General features: G+C 26.1%; 1 protein-coding gene and 1 long non-coding RNA gene across 2 annotated transcripts in view; one reads left to right on the forward strand and one right to left on the reverse strand.

Annotated features, from left to right (window-relative positions):
• LOC145970584 (uncharacterized) overlaps positions 1-22,137 on the reverse strand; it is an 87,189-nt gene that overhangs the window by 64,802 nt on the left and 250 nt on the right. The window contains exon 2 of the long non-coding RNA XR_014438547.1: positions 12,911-12,976. This is a non-coding gene — a long non-coding RNA (uncharacterized LOC145970584). The remainder of the gene's footprint in view (positions 1-12,910; positions 12,977-22,137) is intronic.
• LOC145973959 (uncharacterized) lies at positions 854-10,606 on the forward strand. The gene is made up of 10 exons (XM_083103680.1): positions 854-1,035; positions 1,487-1,629; positions 2,998-3,180; positions 3,413-3,620; positions 4,017-4,144; positions 4,459-4,592; positions 4,818-5,083; positions 5,467-5,614; positions 5,681-9,465; positions 9,750-10,606. The coding sequence occupies exons 1-10, from the start codon at positions 854-856 to the stop codon at positions 10,459-10,461; spliced, it is 5,889 nt and encodes a 1,962-aa protein (XP_082959806.1). The 3' UTR covers positions 10,462-10,606.

Raw genomic sequence — 22,137 nt, forward strand, 5'->3', positions numbered from 1 at the left:
TTCGTCGAATACTTCCCTCACAACATCCTATTTGCGATAAAAATTAAATCTAGTTATTATACAATTGTATAATAGAGTTTTAGGTGTAATTAATTACACCTAAGACTCTATGCTCTCATCAAACCTTTTCTCACAGTTTAAAAATTTAAACTTTATTGTATATACTAAATTTTATTTTTTCAAGTCATAACTTTTAATGTTAAACATAAACTTAAGAGATTAGAATTAGAATATTCGAAAATTCACGATCTTAGCACGGGAGAGATATTGATATTTGTCAAACTTTAAATATTCTTAATCAATTTCTTAGTTTTATTAAATATTTTAATAAATATGTCAACCAAATTATATTGCTGAAGAAATTGAGAGAATTGCACAATTCGCGCATTTTTGCTGTGTGTGCACATTATCCGTTTATGCATCAAAATTTATATTTCGAAACTTGTACTAAGCAATTTTCGTCGCACGACACCATTTCAGAAATATCGACTTCAACGTATGTAACATTTCAGTACGCATAAAAAAGTGTCCCGAATTGTTGTGTTTACGCTCATACATATTAGAACTTTAAAATTTTTGTGAATATATAAAATTTTTAGGCACTTCTTAATTTTTCTATATTTTTTATATTTTTTTCAATTTTTCGAATTTTGTCACTTCATCAGCTTAATACACGCTGATTTCTTTTACCTGATTACTTTTATTATTGATTTCTTTCTATATCTTAAATATTTCACATATGTAAGAAAAATGTAAGACTAAGAAAAATTAAAATATATTTATTTGTGTTGAATTTATACGTGAAAGAGAATAAAAATCGTGAATTAAATGTAATAAATAACCGAAAATAAAGATGAATTATTACCGACAATATGTTGGCTTGCTTTTGCAAGTAATCTATTTTACTGCGAATTGTCTCGCGGAAAATGTAATAATTAATATAAACGATAAAAAACCAATTGCCGTAACTAGCAATGCGTTTCTCAGTTTTACATTGGATCCGGCAATATTGCTGCATAGCACCGATACACTCACGTAAGTAATTTTTTAATTAAAAAGAAGAAAACAAATTTTTACAAACATTAATAAAATATTAATAAAAGATAATCATTCTGCTTAACAAGAATTGGTATTTTATTGATTTGATCAGCTAATGTTTTATCGATCTTTCGAAAAAAAATTAATTTTTCACAAATTTCTCAGTTTTATTAAATATTTTAATTTTTTTAGACATCTAAAGACAGAAGTTATAATATTATTAAAAGTTTTTAATTGTTGTAAAATAAAATATCAACTATTTAGAGTTATTTTTGTATAGTTATCGTCATATAATTACAATATAGTGCAATTACAAACATAAAGTTTGAATTTTATTTTATTATGATCTCTCTGTAATTGAAAAGAAAAAAGAAAGTGCTAGTTTGCATTCAGACATTCTATGTTTATTAAAAAAAGAAATGTATCACAATCTGTATTAATTATTCAGCAAGAATATCGAAAAAAGCACAAACATGGCCCGAGGTTTAGTGCCGGCATACATTCGTCTTGGAGGACCACAAAGCAACTCTTATATCTTCGAACGAACGTATTCGCATAACACTGATGTCGATTCAAATGATACGCTTTTTGGTAAAGTATTATATTATACTGAACATTTTAAATAAATTTTCTGTAGATATTTTAAGTAGAGTTTTTAACAAATATAATTTAATAGAATAATATGTTGATATGCTTTATGTATATGTAAGAAATGTTGAAAAAAAGACTGGATATTAATATATTGCACCGAGCTGGGAATCGCGTTGCAAAAATGACACGATTAAATTCTTTAAACAAAAATTATAAAGATTAATTGTTAATATATTCTAAAAAATGGCAATATTTTAATTTTTTGATCGTACTTTTGACCGACTTGCTGACCGACTTTTTTGATCATGCGATGATCTAATCATCATGAACAATATAAAAGGAGAACAATGTCAATGAATGAGAACGATGGCGCGATGACGTAATGCTAATGTCATTAATTCATTTTGAGGTTGCCGGTAGTTATATGCACGTCCATTAGCCTTGATGGCAAGAGTGCCCAGTAAGTGTCATAATGCAACGTCGACAAGCTTCGAGATAATAGTATGATCGCGAATTGCAAAAGCGTCGATGTAATATTTAAATTATTGCACTTATATCGAGATAATGAATCAAATGATATTTATATAAATTAAGAGAATAAAATATATATATACAAATATATATACAAAATGCCTGGCAAATTGTTCATTTTATTTAAAATACAAATATTATAAAATGTTGAATAAATAATCATTTGTTGATGCAATTACAAGTATAAAATTATTTTCGATAATCATTGGTTAATCATTAATCAATCTATTTCAATAAATCCTTAAATATAAATTTTTATTTATACGTTAATCACACATTTCGCATATCTTTCTCTATTTAATAAAAAGTTTTCGGTTAGAAAATTAAAGCTGTAAAAAATAATTAGAATAATCCATTTTTAAATGGCTAATTTATTTGGAAAAAAAATGTTTTATTCTATTTTAATCTAACTGCATTTATTATGACTATATTTGTAATTGTGATATTTGCAAATATATCTATCAAAAATATTTAAAGTCGTTATTCGATATTTATAAATGTATTTTGTATGAAATATGATACTATTTGTCTATTTTTTATTTAATTATATAAATCATATTTTTGTTACCTTGCACATGTAGAAAATGTGCAAAAAATATTGAAGATGCATATTAGAAAGACTGAAAATATATCAAGGCTTTGAAAATATATCAATCATGTGCATGTTTCAAGACATTCATCACTTTTATTTTTCATAGAAAGATAAATTTACTTTTTATTAGTTTAATAGAAGTGATAACAATTTTACACATAGGATGTGTGTATATTTGCGGTTGTCATTATTTTCTCTCTAGATCGTACTATAAAATATTTAAATTTTATGTTTTAATTTTATAGCAAAGCAGTGGACATTGATACATCAATGGGCGAAAAACGTTGGATTGGATATAATCGTTTGTATTGTACCTCGATATATCGAGAATGAATCAAAAATGCATTCCAAAAATTCGATAAATATGACGGAGCTTCTCTCTTTTAATGATCTCATGGGTTACAACGTCAGCTGGCAATTGGGTTATGGTAAAGTCTCTTTAATTTTATGTTTTTGGAGACAATAATAAATTAAATTAAATTAAAACGATATTTAATATCTAAAAGCGTTTAATATTTATAATTTTTAATTTTTCGTAAATATTTTTGAAAAATATATATTTTGAATATATGATTTTGTGTATTGTTTTATAAAAAATATAACTTTATATATTTTGAAAATATATTTAATTTTTAATTGTTATAAAATATTTTTCCATAGAATGTCAAACTAAATGCAATTTATCTGGTGGAGATTTAGGACAATATGTCGCAAGTTTCCGCGAAATGCTCAAGATTTTTCCGAGATATTCAAACAGCTTAATCACAGGACCCGATATTGTAGCTTATAAAACAGCGCAACAACAGAAATATCTTCAAGATTATCTGAACTCGGCAGATACTGCACTTTCGGCGATTACATGGCATCCGTAAGTGTTTATTTAATATTATAAATACATTAAATACGTTAAAATTCTATGAGAACAAAATTGCAATAACTGATAAAATATATTTTTTTCCATATGGTTTATGATAAATATATAAAATTAATGCACACACATATGAATATAATAAAATTATATTTTAATTTAAAAAACTTATATATATATATATATATATAAACTCTTTAAAAATAAATATTAATAAAATAAATACTAGGTAAATTAAAATAAATTAAATTAAATAACACAAAAATACAAAAAGATATTAACAAAAATTATGTATATATATAATGAAAGTGATAGGAAAAACAAAAGAGAATGAAACAATTTTTTTGATGGACTTAATCATTACTTATTGACCGAAATTATTGGCATTAATTTCAGCGATTTTGCTAGTGTCTCTTTAAACAATGACAGCATTTCCATAAATTACGATAATATGGTTGCTGATAAGAATGAGCTGTACAAAATCATCAGTCGAGATATGACGAGAAAAAAACCATTATGGATTGGTAAGAACATTATAAAATTATAAATAAATTAATATTGTTTATATAATTAAGAGTGTTTATATAATTAATTGTGTTTATATAAGTAAGAGTTTATATGATATTTATATGTGTTGTATATTTAAATTTTATATGCATTTTTATTTAATTTTTATATATTTGTATTTCATATTTTTATTTAATAGTTTTATATTTAATTTATATGTATATTTATATTATGTCACATAGATTTTTTTATATGTATATGTGCATGTATAAAATTTTATAGTCTTATATATTTATAAAATTATTTATGTGTATATATATTGTTATAATAGCGGAATCAAAACCTGAAAAGTTTAAACACGAATATCTAGGAGCACTTATTTGGACGACAAGACTCGGAAATGCTGCAAAACTCGGCATACAAGTTATAATGAGACAACCATCAAATTTTTATAAAGCAACTCCCGTAAGTCACTTAATATCATAAATGTATTCATATATTCGTATATTATCGTATATTATAAAAAAAATCATAAAATATCTGATTATATTTGATATATTGTAATTGGTATAAAAACATGTAAATATATTTGATATATCAAAAATTACTTGTAAAATAAGTTTACGTGTTTAAGATGGGAAAAATAAAAAATTATAAGATACATTATTAACAATATTTTTTTTTAATCAGGATTACTGGGTATCTTTATTGCACAAGACTTTAGTGGGACCTCAAGTTTTGGAACTAAGACTTCAATCAAATAACGAAAGTTACGTGCATTTGTACAGCCAATGCACAAAACCTTCTGCGTTGTACGAAAAAGGAGCTATTACGATTTTTGGTGTAAATTTGACACCAAAAGAAATGACCGCTAATCTAAAGGGCCTCAAAGTCAAAACTCTACACAAATACATTCTGTCGCCAGATACCAAAACTGGCAACAAAATGTTTTCAGAGTAAGTAACTTTGTAACATATATAGAGACATACACATAGCGTAAAAAGTATATATTATATTGCATTTGCAATATTACATGCAAAACAATCTTGTTACAAAATGGTTTATTTGAATTACTAATAAAGAAGAGAAAGAAATGAATAAATGAAATTTTATTTATGTATTTATTTATGTATTTATTTATTTATTTATTTATTTATTTATTTATTTATTTAGATAGAGAGTAATATATATATATTTTTCTAATATTAATGTATTTTATAATAAAAAAATTTTTATTATAATTATTTAAAAAAAAGAATCGTGCAAATTTCTTTTCTACTTTAGATTTTTATCAACTGTAGATCTATAGTGACAAATTTCAAAAAACATTATTTTTTAGAAAAGTCTTATTAAATAATAAACCACTCGATTTAATAAACGATAAGAAGTTACCAAATATAGAGCCAGAGATTATTATCAAACCTGATGGCCTTGAATTAAAGCTTTCTTCTGGGAATATAGGTTTTTGGGTTATACCTAATGCAAAGGTAAACTAAAATAAAATATTTCGCTTATTAAATTTAAAAATAACTAAAATAATATTAATTTAACAGGTAAAAGCTTGCGTTTATTCTGAAAAAGAAATGACCGAGAGCATTGCAGAAAAGAAATTATCGAAACAACATAAAAATATCATTGAACAAGACAATCAAGAAAAAAAAATTGATGACATGAAAAATTATCAGCATTCAACCCAGGAATCTGAAAGAATGAAGAGAGATATCGGCAAAAAATTAATCGAAATGGGTCTAAAGAAGGACAATGTTTTCAAGAAACATTCGAGATTTGACAACACGAAAGATTATATAAATGAAAGAAAAACAAAACGGAAAGGAGGGGATGAGTTTAAAAGAGATGAATTGTTGATACCATTCAACCCAAGGACTACTGACAGCGGTGAAAACAATTTCTATGGCTTTTCTCGACATAATCCTATCAAAGGATTTCCCGAAAGCGACATTTTTATCACTACAGGGGACTCATCGGAACAAAATTACGATTATGTTCAAGATGAAAGCAATGAGAAAGATTCAATATTGAAGAATATGCAGCACAGAAAAGATTTGACGCATAAACATATAGAAGATAATACATGGATAGAAATGGAAAATGATCACATACCAAACGAGTTTTTTGAAAATGTCAAGTTTAATACAAGAATCAAAGGAAATCCGAAAAATTATGGCGATCTTTTGGAAGCAGAATTTTTTCCTCAAGAACATGAGAATGTCGAAGATAATAATAAAATAGCTGCTGTAAAAATTCTTCAAGAACAACTACCTGAAGAGAAAGAGGAAAAACAAGCTATAGGAGAAAGCATGCAAAATTTGGCTAATTATTACGATCTCAAGGAACATGATCGTGACACAAAATACAAAGCCTTAGGTCTTGCTTTGAGACGCTCTACGATGCCATTCAATCAACTTGTCAAAACTCCAATTTACATAAATCATCAAGCAACAAATACAAAACCTGAAGGAACAAAACTGAAAGTAGAATCAGAACAAAAAGCTTTGAATTTTTTTTATCAACCTTCTCAAACTGCCACTGTAAATTCTAATTATAATAATTATCGCACTAAAAATATGAAACACGATACATCAAATAATAGAGATAATATTAATACAGAAACAATTAAATTTTCTCGATCTGCTGATGTAAATACGAAATATTCTATTCCCGAAATACAATATCCAATTCTTCATAATAAAAGATTTAAAAGAAGTAATTGCGCAAACATTCAAAAGATTCATTCTGAAGAAATGATCAAAGAAAACAAAGAAAACACAAAAGATTGCCATTGCAGAATTATCCAAACTTCCTATTTATTGAAGCCAATTTGTTATTGTCGTTCAAAACGCGATAGTCAAATATTAGATTCTTCTTCAGAAAGTGTAAACGTAGGAAGCGATCAATCGCAGATAAATATTGAAAATTCTATGACGAAAGAAGAACACGAGAAAATTATAGCGGGAGAAATACTTCCAAACATTAACGTCATTGAATCTGATTATGAAGAATATGATATAACTACAGAAATCATAACTACAGAATCAAGTACATTGGATTATAAACCAAGCTACGTAACGCAGACGATTGATGTAAATTCGACATCAATAATGGATACTTCAGAAGTAAATAATATTTCGGAGCAATATCATAACGTAGATAAATTTAACGTCACGAGCGTTTTGGTAAATTCAGAATTTTCTCCAAATAATGCGGAAGATTTGAATAATGATGATACTATTAACAATGATATTACAAAAATGTTTTTTCGTACCGAACCACCAAGCATCCAATCGGAAAACAAGACAACGACGTATGATCCTTCCCAGATTGTTTATAAAATGTCTTCGGATAATCAAGATATTATTGTTTCCACGACTGAGTACGAGCAGGAAAAAATCCGCGAAAAAGCGCAAAATCTCATCAAGGAACAAAAAACCGAGAGCTCAACTTACTCAACAATTACCGAAAATCAGGAAGACGAAGAACGGCGCGATAATAACTATAAAATTAGTTTAAAATCAACGAATTTTCTCGAAACAACAAAGGGAATTGCCGAAGAGCAAATGACGACGGAAACAATTTTATCAAATAACAATTTTATCAAAAAGCAAATAACATATAGAACACTTAATAATTCAGAATCGAGCGAGTCAAAAACAAAATCAAAAGATAATGTACAACAAAGTGTTGAAAATACTCAGAGTATTGAATTCGGAGCTGGGACACAATTAAAGGAAAATATTGAAACAAAGAAATTGAAAACTATATTTCGTAAAACCCCATTGAAAGAACATGCGAGATATGAGGAATACTTGAACAAACGTGCGAAGCAGATCAACAAGCTGAAAGAAAAGCTAAATGCGAGACGGGAAAAATTGTTGCAGCAATATCGCCATCAATTAACAGAGAACGAACAGAAGCGGAATCTGAAGAGAAGAGAAATTTGGGAGAAATTTTACGAAAACGATCATTTTCGTCATCTGATCGATCAGGAAGAGTTTGTTAGCATTCTAAACGATAATGACATTCACAAGGATAATAATAATGAAAAATATGAAATTCCTATCGAATTTGTTCCTAAACAATATGAAAATATTCCAAATCAAATATATACACTTGCGAAAATAAAGAAAGAACGTTATCCGAAATATTATCAGTTTCCTCGACACGTGAAAATAACTGAAGACGATGAAAAATCGACACTTACATCTTCAGATTCTAAATATAATCAATATTACGAGCATCTTCCAAAAATAATAAAAAATGAACAAGAACTAGCAGAAGTACCTAGATTTTCGAATCATAAAGATCATCAAGATTGTCGATATTCCGAAAAAATAATTGAAGAGCGAGAATCAAGAGCACCTTCTAAATCTTATAATTATAGAATCTTTGCAATCGATCCTTCATCGTTCTCGTATCGCGGCGACGAGCCGATATTACAATTGCACGAGAATCATTCAAAACTTCCGAAATATTACTCAAAAATTAAACTCGAAAGTCAAAATTCAATTCCAAAATGGATGCTTGAAAAAATTTATCAAATTCTTTCAAAATCAACATTTAGCGAAGACCAACATCAAACTTCCAAGTTACAAGAATACATGAAAAAAACATCGATTAAAAATGATCAAAAAAATGCTAATGCCGTATATATTTTTGACATACACAAACAACATGACCGGCCAAACGATATCGCAAGATTTGCACAAATCTGGTCAAATTCTCTTAATCGACGGAATATCGATCAAACTATAAATAATACAACAGCAGATGAATTAAATAATATTTATAAAGATCTTGAAACAAAACATGGTAACTTAAATATGCCTATAACAGATACAAAAATGAAATTGGCAAAAGATGTAAAAATTGGAGAATACGTAAAAAATGAAAAATTTATCAATTCTCATGAAAAAGAAGACATATTGAATGTTGAAAAAACTGAAGATACTTATACCGAAAAAATTATAACTCCTAAAAATATTGATATACATAAAGAAGAAACGTTAAATATAAGAAAATTTAATAAGAATATTGCAGAGTCAGAATATAAAACGGCACATTTAAATAATAAAAGAAAAAATATAGCAAAGAATATATTTAAAATAGCTAAAGATACCCAAGAAATTAATGAATTCTACGATTCAAATAAGGAGATACAAAATGATATAAATAATGAGATGGCTAACAATAATAACGCAGTCAAAGATGTTGAAAAAATTATTGATAATGATTCTGGATTGAGCAAACTTGAAACAGGAAATGCAAGAACACGAAGAAATATTAGGAGCGATGAACATCTAGAGCGATTGTTATATTTTCTGTAATGTATTTTATTATTATTTATTATTTTATTGAATAAGATCTTTATATATATGTATATATTCAGACAAGTGACAATAAACAGGCAATATTGGAAGTTTCTATAATTATAAAGCAATTAATTTAAAATATATATATTATGCAATTATATGTATACTGATTTAATAAAAAAAAAGATATATAAAAGATATATGTAATTATTTTCGAAATTTCACAGTTAGTTTTAAATTTTTTCTAGTTTTATATTTGTTACTAGTATTAATGATTATTCTTTCGATTTTTTAGATTGACAAGAACAAATACACAAGACGGATCAAATTACGATATGTACGATCACTTGAAGGAAGACTCCGAAGAAATACTTAGCAATCAACCAATCCTGTTCTATCTATTGACAAAAAATGATGAATCACCATTAAATAAAATTCAGTTTCAAAAATTAAAAAATTACTTAACTTCTTCGCAGAAAAACTTGGAAATCAATCAGCAAGATGAAAAAGAATATAAGTCAACAAAATGTATCGTCTTTATACCGACTAAAGATTCATATAAGATGTTAGAAGTGAAAGATGATGAAGATTTGTTAGAAAGTTCCGAAATTCCTTATTCCGAAAGTCAATATTTAGCACGAAAAATATTAGATTCAATAATTAGATATTCGGATGATGAATTTTCAGAAGAACTTGTATATGAAGATCTTTCGGATCTGCTAAATGAAAATATTCCAGATAAAGAAGTTTATTCATCGGAAAGTATGCAGGATGTTTCTATACATGTCAAAGATAGAGGAATTAATCATGAATCAGAAAAAAAAGACGAACATAACAACGAAAAAATTAAATATTTAGAAATGAAAGACCAAATACCATCTAAATGTGGAATGTTATTTCCTTCAAAAGAAAATGAGAAAAGAAGGCAGCGAAGAGAGATCAAAAACAAAATAATTGCAGGCATAAACCAAATAGGAGACGAGGTAATTATTCTCTTAACGCAGTAATAATCTGTTAAAACTGCGGTTGATCTTTTACTAGATGAAAAAAGATGTTTACATATGTAATTATCAAACAATATAAAAAATAGATTCGATATGGCTAAAAATTATAACTTAAATTAATATTGTAGTTTTCACGTACAAGCTACAACAAAATAATATAGCTTAGAAAGTCAATAATCGTTACTTTTAATGATCATTTCTCGATAATTATGTTATATGCGCTTTTTCTGCTGTAATATATAAATTAATGAGAATAATTTATTTCTATAGATTATTTCAATTTACGAAGTTATTTATTATTATTTCATATTATTTTATATTAGTAAATATTTCTGTTTATTTCTCTCTTTCTTTCTCTCTCTTTTTCGTTACATTATGTATCATCTATTTTAATACATTATTTTATTTTTATAAAATACAGTCAAAAAAATCAAACAAGTTTATTTTGACTGAAAATAGCAAACACGAAGACATGGAAAATTCTTTAAATAAAAATATTGCTAAACAAGAAAAAGAAAAAATAATAACGAAAAACAATACAGAAACAAGTTATTTACAAACTCAAATAAATAAAAGAAATCGCGACAATCTGCTTGAAGACTTCATAAAAGCTCGTAAGAAGAATTATTTATATAATAATAAAATCCTTGTTATGAAAAATAAAGAAAAGGATAAAAGTTTAAGAAACAATACCTTAAAGAGCGATGAAAAATTATCCTTTTTTAAAAAAGAGATAATTCCAAAGTCACAAAGAGCAATTATCAATGGTTTGGAAAACACGCAAAATCTCACGGAATCTGTGAAACTATTTATCGATAATTTCGAAGAGAAATATAACGAGACTGTTTTGGCTTCAGAAGAAAAACATTTAAAAAATAAAACTTCCGAAACTACCGAAAATCTTTTTCATGTTGTGATTATGAATATAAAAAAACTAATTGCATTTTTATCAGAAATTTCCCAAACCTTTATGTAAATATATATATTTTAAGTAATCTCAAATAAAAAAAAAGATTTATCTGGTATACTGCATGATGTAATGTATATATGTATATCCAAACTCTGTAGTATATACAATATATGTATATATATATTCTTAATATTTAATGTCAATTATATTAGTTCCGCCGAAATTGTTAAGAATGAGTAATAGTGATTTTTTTTTAATTATAAAATGTCAAATATTTATACACATACATAATATATATACACATAACATATAAAAAAGATTTATCTGGTATAATTAATATTAATTAAGAAAAATTAATTGATTTTTAATTAAATATGTGTCCAACTTATTTTTTAATTTTTAAAGAAGAAAAGAATTCATTTGAGATAATTATTTTGTATGTATAAACTCTATGTAAGATGTAGCAATAATTACTATAAAAACTGTACATTTATAATGTATCCTTGTGAATATATAAATCACTAATTTTTTCTGATGACATCTCTGTCATGCCTCTTCAACTGTATGCATTTATAATTTTTTATTCGTTTGTAACTATCATTTAAAAGTTACAGTATAATTAAAAAAACACATATGCAAACATATTTTGAATATCTTTAAAAATTGACAAAACTGCTTTTTTTATTGCAAATATAACAACACAAAACAGAAAATCACTAAAAATAACAATTTCTAAAGATATGACAAAAGCAGGCTTAAAATATCTTTAAAATTCTCAAAGTTACATTGCAAATGTAGCATAATTTTTAACTATAATTATTAACAAAATTAATAACAAAAGGAAAATTATTGCAAATTGTTACAAACCATTCTTATTAAGATATATGTATCATATATGATTGTTTTTATTCTTAAATCGGATAAATCATTTCTTTAAAATGCTGTATTTTTATAGCTTATTCTTTTTGTGGGCAAATAAAATTGTGTGTGTTCTTATTTCAAATAAGTACAAAGTACTATCATTTTTTGATCATTAGAATTAATTAAGAATTTAGTTTATTAAAGTAGAAGTTACGCTCTAAATTTATATATATACACTTCACATATAAATATTATATACATTTATTTTTTAAATAAATATGATATAATAATGACAATTTTAATATATGACATAATAATAGCAATTTTAATTTTTAAATTTATCTAACAAATACCGAAAGCGTAGTCAGGATAATAAATTAAAATGTGTGACCGGATTTAATGCGAGTAAATATGTCATTAATCCTCTTTACCAACGAATACCGAGTTATTCTTATGACCCGTATATTAAAACTACTTTATAACGTTCATATGAAATCAATTTTACACATTTTGCAATATTTTATATAAATGTTATTACAATTATTTTAAAATATTTTTCTCTTTATTTAATAGAAAAAATTTTGTTTCGAGTTAAAATTGAGTTAGGATTTGCTGTACTCGACTTTTACGCCATTCATTGTTCGAGAGAGTTAATTACATAAATATAATAAATTTACTTACCAGTCGCTTCAACACTCTCGCTATCATCCTGTCAACTCCTTCGGATTTCTCTCCTTAGATTTTTGTCTAGTAATAAAAAGTAAATTATTATACTTTGAACGATAAATCCTAAATTCTAAATTTTATACTTAATAGTTGTAAATATCGAGATAATTGCAAATTATCATGATAATTTTCATTTGATTATTAATCGTTATTTTATTTAAGATACAATAAATATTGGATACAAGACGATTAGTAATCGTCTTTTGTATATAGAAATTAATGTAATATTAATATTTATTGTATCCAAAATTATCAACTGCTGAATGAATAATGATTAAAGTTTTAAACAGATACATAAATTAATATAAAACACGAATTTAAAAAAAATTGACAATTATAGGCTCTATGTTACATACAACTTTATACGATACTGTTACAGATGTTCAAGAATATTTGCTATTTACTACTCCCAATAAAAAATAATTAAAGATTAATCCTATTAGAATTTATTTTAAGCAGATGCAAATGTATCTTTGAAATAAATTGTGCGTAACAATTAAAAATATTTACATTACGAAAATAGAATATCGTGAAGAATATTATAATTGCAAGAGATTCTTAAAAAAATGAGGTCATTAATGAATCAAAACTTGTTCACACATATACACATACGATTACGACACAATGGGCGAGCTAAATTTCGTCACAATGTGATGACAAGGGTATATGTAAAACCAATCGCCAAATTATTTAGTACGATTTCGATCACGATCAAATTCAGTTCGTCTCTGGAGATATCAGAACGAAGTATATAAATATTCGCCATAACATATTATTAGAATTAATATTTTCTCAACTTGTAATATTTAATTTCATATATTTTAAAATTAAAGTTAAAATTAATTTATTAATTATTTAATAATTTAACTTCTTTTAACATTTAAATTTTGTTTATTTTATATAATTCTTTCTCTTCTCTCTTCTCTCTTCTCTTCTCTCTTTCTTTTTCTACCTCTCTCTTTCTCTTTCTTTCTTTTTTTTTCTTTTTATCTTTTTACTTAAAAATTAAATTAAATTTTTATTTCATTTTATTAATTTCTTTTAATTCAACAATTTTTAAATTTAACTATTAAATTTATTTTAAATCTTGCTTATTTTTATTCGATTGTTATTTAGAATGTCCAATAAATCCTAGCATAATTATTAAGAAAGAATTGTACAATGTAATGGATACTGTAAATAGTATTATAAATACACATATATATATTATTATTATAATAACTATAATTTTTTGTGTGTAAAGTAAAAGTGATCTTGTGTCCAAAATCAAGGAGCATAATAACATCAAGTAATGATTAATGGTGAATGTGATCGATATGTATAAAAAAATTACTTTGATTATATTGATGTTATTTGTGATTGTTCATTCGGAAGAAATTTCTGTCAAGAATGTGACGCAAGCAAATTTCTTAACTTTAAGGTAATTAAAAACTTTTAATTGATTAATAAGTAAATTAAAATTTTAGATCTTTATTCTTTAATATAAATTAAAATTTTAATTAAAAAAGTTTTAATTCTTAATATATTAATTAAAATTAATGTTCTATAAATTTTGCAAAACATGTGATTTTATTAAATCATCAGATTTTAATAATATTCTTTTTATAATATAAATTAAGTGAAAAACAAATATCAATATTTAAGTACCTTTTCAATTAGATTTTTACATTAGATATTATTCGAATTTGATTTTTGAAACTTTATTCAATTTTAAATAGCCTAATGCAAGTTGCAAACATAAAAGTATGTTAGTTTTAATTGCTTAATTGTTTGTCAGCACAATCGTTTATATTATTCGTGCACATAATAAACTGCTGAATTTTGTAAGAAATTATGAAACTGCAAAACTTTGAAATTGCCAAATTATCAATTACATGATAATGTCTAGAATAAAGATAATCTAAAAATAGAATAGAAATATAAAATATGTTTGATAAAAATTACCCCTAGTTTCGTACATGAATTTACTTGAATTAATTTATTCAAATAAAGTTGAATTGATTAAATTATTTTTTAAAATATTTAGTTGTTAAAAATTACATGTGCATTTGAAATATTTAACCTATTAATTGAATCAGCAGGCGTTATTTTAACCAAATATTCAATTACTTATAGATTGTCGACAATTGTACCATTGCACAATGATCAAAATTTCACAAAGAATAATACAAAGAGATCGCTTTTTTTAATAATGCCACCATCGCAAACACGAGATGATTACAAAGAGCCAAAAGAAATGGTCCGAAAAATGAAACGTTGCGGAACGTTACCTAAGAAAAACAAATTTCTCTCATTAGCGAGAAAAAAGGAAGACTCCATCAGAGCAGAGATGAAGGCAGGAAGTCTTGATAGAAACATCAAAATTCCCAGGCAAAATTCAAATGCCCGTACTCTTTTAAAAAACGTAAAGTATTTGCAAGAAATCCCTGCAAACAAGAAGAAAGCTGAAACATATAAAGATAATACGTTTTTACGAGCCCTCAAAAATAACATGAATGCAGAAAATGTAATTTTAAATTTGGAATCTCAAGAAAAGGAAAAGAAATTTAATACGGAAAATTGTATTTGTTATTGCAAGGAGGAGAATTGTTTCTCTAAATCATCGATGAAAAATTCATCGGAAATATTAAGTTCTCCCAGAAAAGACAAGCTTGAAAAAATAAACCGTCAGAGAGCAAAAGAGGAAAACACAAAATCAAATGTCTTACACCAAACATCGCCAAAATTGTATCATAAAAGTCTTCAAGAATTACGGGTTCCTAATCTAATCAACTCTTTTCCCACATTCTACCAAGAAAGAATACATCCCATGAATATCCCTCGTGCACCAATTTTACAAAAAACTTTACCTTACATAATCAGAAACGAGAAAAAATTTGATAATATTCCATTTCCTTCATTTGAGAACAGACCAAATTTTCTACTTAAAAGTAACGCTTACAATCAATATCAACCGATTATTCATCGAAACTTACATCCCTGTCCATCTACAAATGAAGAAAATCGAGTTGAAAGTCCTACATCAACTACTTCGTCTTCGACAAGCTATATTGATGCAACAATTAGACAACAAACAGAGAATGATCTTGAATCGATGGGACTCACTGGAAAAGATGAAAAACATTTGTTTAAGTTAACTACAGAAACTCCGAATAATTTTGCGTCAATTAATTCAGAAACGGAGACTAATTTTTATCCAAGCTATTCGGTTAATAAAATTGAAGAAAGCAGCATAGATTTTTCTAATTTAGATGGAATAATGTATAAATTAAAGAATTCTATAGAAAAAACTAAAGAAAATCAAGAAGACGATTTTTCTAAGCTAATGCCATTTTTTACAAATTATGTTGATAGAAGTAGAACACCATCCATCATCTATCCATCAATCATGCAAAATGAGAAATTGATAAACATGGAAGAGTGTATAAAATTATTTGGTCGCGACGTGTGTGTGCTCAGTGCGACGTCACCAGAAATACTTGCAAAACAAATACCAAAGAATAATATAAATGAATATTCTACGATTAGGATTCCGGAATATATCATGCAAATATCCACTGAGGAGGGAACAACAAATAACGTCAATTATTTGGATAAATTTAAAACAATTGATACGTATGTAGAATCGAAATCATCCACTAGTGGAATTAAAACGTCAAATGTTGATTTGAATGAGTATCTTGAATCAACAAATACAGAATTAAATATTGATGCTAATGAAAAGTTTCCACAAGAATTTTATCGATATGGAGAATCTATCAAACAAACTTATGAACCAAATAATGACAATTATGATGAGAAAAATTATGATGATAAATTATTTAATATTAAAGAAGATACACATATGCCAATGAAAAAATTGATGGATCAGATAACTGATAAGACTATGGAGATTGAAAGAAATACATTGTTAGGAAAGAGTAAGAGTCATGTTAAACCATTGTTAAATTCAAATAATGAGGAAGCCTTAAATCCATCTTCAAGTGAGAAATATCCTTATTCTACTAAGTCATACGAATATAATAACGATAAAGAACTGGACAATTTGAAAATTGATCAACAAACTTTGGCAACTTTGGCAGATATAAATATTAATTCATGGAATACTCTTGGAGTACGGAATACTGATCATAAAGAAGAATCCACAACTGTTATTTACGATTTAAAAGCTGAATATAATTTTGAAGAGGAAAATAAAAATTATTTGAAAGAATCAAATATGAATTTCTATCCTGACGAAATTTCTCAAGAACAATTTAAAGAAGAGGATACAACCATTAATTATAATTTAAAAGTCGGACATAATTTTAAAGAGGAAATTACAAATAAATCAAATGAATCAAAGATCAATACTTCTCGTGAGAAAGAAATTCTTGAAGTACAATCAGAAGAAATTTCTATCAATTATGATTCTAAAGCAATATATAATTCTGAAGAAGCAAATATGTATGATTTGGAAAAATTAAATATTAATTTTAATTCTGAAAAAGAAATATTTCAAGAACAGCTTGAAGAAAAAATTATACCTATCAGCTCTGATTCTAACACTGAATATAACTTTGAAGAAACAACTGAAAATGATTTATTAGGGAAAACCATTTACTTTGAAAATGAGATTCTTCAAAAACAACCTATAACGCAATATCTTGATTATGAAAAAACAAATTATTTAAATAATAAAGAAGATATCACCAATAGACCCGAAACAACTATCAATTTACCATCAAAAATATTACCATATTGTGACAATACTTTACTTTTAAATTCCATTAGAAACATCATCAACGATTTCACATCGAATACTTCCTTAACCGAAACAAAAGATCTTGATGAAAATATTCTTCAAAAACAAGATAGAAGTTTATTGCCAGAAATTTTACAAATCCCGAATCTCGAGAGTATTCTGTCAATTCCGCAAACAGAAAACACAATTGTAGAAAAGGCGAAAGATGTTTTATCCGATATCACAGCTATTCTCAAAAGAAACTTTACAGGCGATAGGTCACCTGATGTGATCAACAACAGTTTCCATAGCATATTGCAGACTCTTTCCGCAAATTTTCATCAAAAGCTCCCAGCGATGACGGTCGAGGAACGTCAATTCAAGGACGGACAATGGACCTTCAATCCAATAACTTTAGCATCGGTTCCAGACAGTAAATTATCAATAGCAAATCCGGTAAACTTGGAGAAAAGCAAAAATCTTTTAAACTCCTCAGCAATCGCATCGCAAGCAGATCAATACATGCGGAACATGATCGTGCAAAGCGTGAAAAGCAGTTTAACCAAAGACGAACATAAGGAAATAGATAATTCAATAATCCATGTGCTAAATAATATTCTTCAGACATTAAAAGATTCAGAAGATATAAAAAATACAAAAATAGATAATGAGAAAGTGCAGATGATAAGTTATCAGGAACCTAAGGCGTTAGAAAATAACGCTAGTATAATTATTTCTAATTTTTCAAATTTAACAGAATATGAGAAAGACGAAAGCATTGAAGAAAAAACATCAAGGAAAACTATTTATAAAACAGAAAAAAATGTCAGAAATCAAATCTTGAACGGGATACAGAAGATAGATACACAAGACAATGAAGAGAAAGAACTAGCTGAATCATTAAAAACAACATATCATAAAGTTATTTCACAAAATAACCTCAGCATGTCAGCAATTCCTGTAGAATCAAATTTAATAAAAGCTGAAAAATTAAATACAAAAGAAAAAAGTGTATTTCTAGAGACAACTACAATTTCACCGATTATAACTAAAAATTTTGATCAAACAGAAAATGATATTATTACTTTAACGCCGAGAATAAAGGATGCTAATGTGAATAATAACAATAATAAATCGTCAATAAATGATTCACTGGATAATCAAGTTTTGAAATATACAAAAAATTATCGTATCAATGAAGAAAATGTTCAAATTACAACAATGCCCACAAACTTTATACAAAAAACTTCATCCAATTACGCACAGATATCGAATGACATAAATTCGGAAAACATGGAAGAAGTTGAAGATATTGAAAACAAAACTGAATATATCTTAAATAGAGAAATATTGACCAAGTTACCTGATAATTTAATTTCATCTACAGATGTAAAACATCGAAATGAGAAATCGAAAATCGCTTCTTCGACTGATGAAATTGATCCAGCAATAATATTAGAGAGGATTGAGCATAATTTGTCACCAATAAAATATTATTCGCCAGAAATTTTAAAATACATAAAAAATCATCATAATGCTGATGCATTTATAAGTGTTATGCAAAAAACTTTACCCGATCATGCACAAATGTCGGATAGCATAATTTTACAAAATATAACAAGTGCTAAAAATATCGGGAACGAAGTAGAAAGCATACTAAATGAAAAAACATCGACTATTTCAACTGATAATGTAATTTCATCTCTAAATGTAGACTATGGAAATTATGAAGCCAAAATTACTCCTTCCTCAGATAACAATGTTTTAGATTCGCAGCAGCAGGATTTTAAGACAAATAACATTATTGCCAAAATCCACGAAGCTACTACAGAAGTTCAACAAACGTATGCAAAAACTACATACTTTAAGGTAAAATCTTCTGCTGACAATAGGCCAAGGATCAATATGTCTTCATCAGCTTATAAAGCTGATGAAAATAGCAACAACGATAATAAGGACAAAAATAGCAGCAATGACAATGACAATTTAATTGGCAACAAAATGTATAATGCTGATATTACTACTAATGATGATATTATTACAGAAACAAATAATGTAACTACTTCATCTTTCACATCATGTCTTTTAGACGATACAAATTTTGTTCAACTATTTCCCTCATTAATTCCTTCCGATATCTCCGAACTTGAGAAATCGCAACTTTATTATATTAACGACAGCATGAAATTGCCGTTGGAGATCAGAAAATTGAAAGATGGTTCTTATGTGTTGTCGATCACCAAAGACATATGTGAGCAAAGAAAAATCCTGGAAAGAAAATGTCCCTGCTGTGTGCCATTACAAGGACATGTGATTTTATCGTGGAATAAAAATCAAGATCAAAAAGATGTAGATATGATGACTTCAAGTCAAGAAAATATGTCTGTGAATGACGATAAAAGAGATAACTATTTGACTGAATCGCCCAACATGATAACTATAATGACTACGGGAAAAAATATTTTAAGAATGCAAAAATTAGGAGAAGAAAAAGAAAGGATGAGCGCGCACTATCATTGGAAGCAAAATTTAAATGATAATAATTTAATAACGATTTTGATGCCAGTCATTGATTGTACGAAGAAATATAATTTATTTCTCAATTTTAACAAAGAGAAAAAGATGCTATTTAATGAAACTGAATCTTATGACATAATTCAAAACTATAATAAGTTACTAACAGAGGCAATCAAAAAATTTGAATATGATAAATTAGAGAAAAAAAATTTCAATAATAATTTTGAAACAAAGGAAAATGAATTTGCGAGTGAAAATAAAGAGGCAACCGATAAATTACAAAATTCGGTAAACTTTCGAGAGAGAAAAGATATCATAAGCACGAATTTCTCAAAACCTTCAATTTCTCGAGACTTTTATGATTTGGAGAATTCAGTAGAAATTGAATCACTAAAAAAAAATGCAAAAGCAAATCAATTTGAAATAATTGAAGATTTGCATAAATTCGAAACTGAAAAAAACATTCAAAATATTGAGCAAATAATAAATTCTAAAAATCAAAAAAGAAATCCTCCTTTTAAAAATATTGATATTTCCAAAGAAGACACTAAAATAAACAATGAGGAGATGAAATCAGATAAATACCGAATAGTGGATATTGAAAAAGGTAATCATCATATAAACTTTAATAAAAAATAAAATGTGAGAAGAATACATGTAAAAAATTCTATTTTAGGAAATGTTAAAGTTCTAGAAAAGGAAAAAGAAAGAAAGCCTCAGCAAATTATAGAATATGAAAATCGAGAGAGGATTCCTATTTCGAGGATTATTATTTCCGGAGATAACGCCAATATAAAGAGCGAAAAAACAAGTCGGGATAAATTAACAAATACTGCAAAAGGTAATAACTTATAATTAGATAAGCAAACCGATAAGCAAATACACACACAATATAGTAAAAATAGAATAATTCTATTTATAGGAAATGTTTTTTATAAAAAGAAAAAGAAGGAGCATAAAATGCGTATGATTGACAATAAGCAGAATGATTCAAGAATTAAAATTTCTGCTGAAGATAATAAAAAACCGTATAGATATCAGCGAAATACAAATGGCATTTTAAATAGAAGAGCAGAATTAGTGAAATCTATACTTTATTGGTTTAAAGGCCTTTTCTCAAATAAATAAAACATAAGGAATGAATTAATAGCTTTAAAAAAATTCTTTCTTTTTAATAAGATATAATAAGTTTCTTAAATTAATAAGATATAATAAGTTTCTTAAATTTCATATATTTACTTTAAAAAATTGAAACCCTTTTTTTTTACAAATTTCTTGAATTTTCTTTTAAAATTCTTATAAATTTGCTTTTTAAATTATTTATTTAAAATATTTTGGAATATTCTTAAAATTTTCTTAAAATTAAATTTCTCTCTCGTAGATCTGCTTCTTTGTAAAAAAAATTTATTAAGATATAAAAATGTTAAAGTACAAAAAGATTTACAAGATTTTAGACTTTATTATAAAATAAATTAATATATTATTATAAATATTAATTATATTATTATAAATTTCTAAATTAAATACATATAATTATAATTATAATAATAATTAAATTCAGACAATGTGTGTGTATGTATAATTTAGTAATTTAATAATAATTTATATAATTTAACGGAATATATACAATTTTACAATATATATATATTGGATAAATTTATTTTTCAAATATTTTTCTTTTCCTGTGCCTATAAATTTTAACAAGTTTTTATAAATTTTATTTAAGGATTTCTAAAAATAAGTATATAATATTGTTTTGTTATATTAAATATTATATCAAATTGCTGTAATGATAAACGCGTAAAGCTATAGTAGGTATTTAAGAAAATCTATATTTTTGACAGATTTCGCTATCTAAGATGATATTAAACTTTTGGAACACAATCGATTTCGTTTATCAAGGACGCAATATTAATTATTATTATTAAAATATTATTGCATA

The sequence above is a fragment of the Camponotus vicinus genome, unplaced genomic scaffold (assembly GCF_025532165.1).
Source record: "Camponotus vicinus isolate PSW18456_S1 unplaced genomic scaffold, iyCamVici1.0 SCAF_1, whole genome shotgun sequence".
In the NCBI taxonomy this organism is placed as follows: Eukaryota; Metazoa; Arthropoda; class Insecta; order Hymenoptera; family Formicidae; genus Camponotus; species Camponotus vicinus.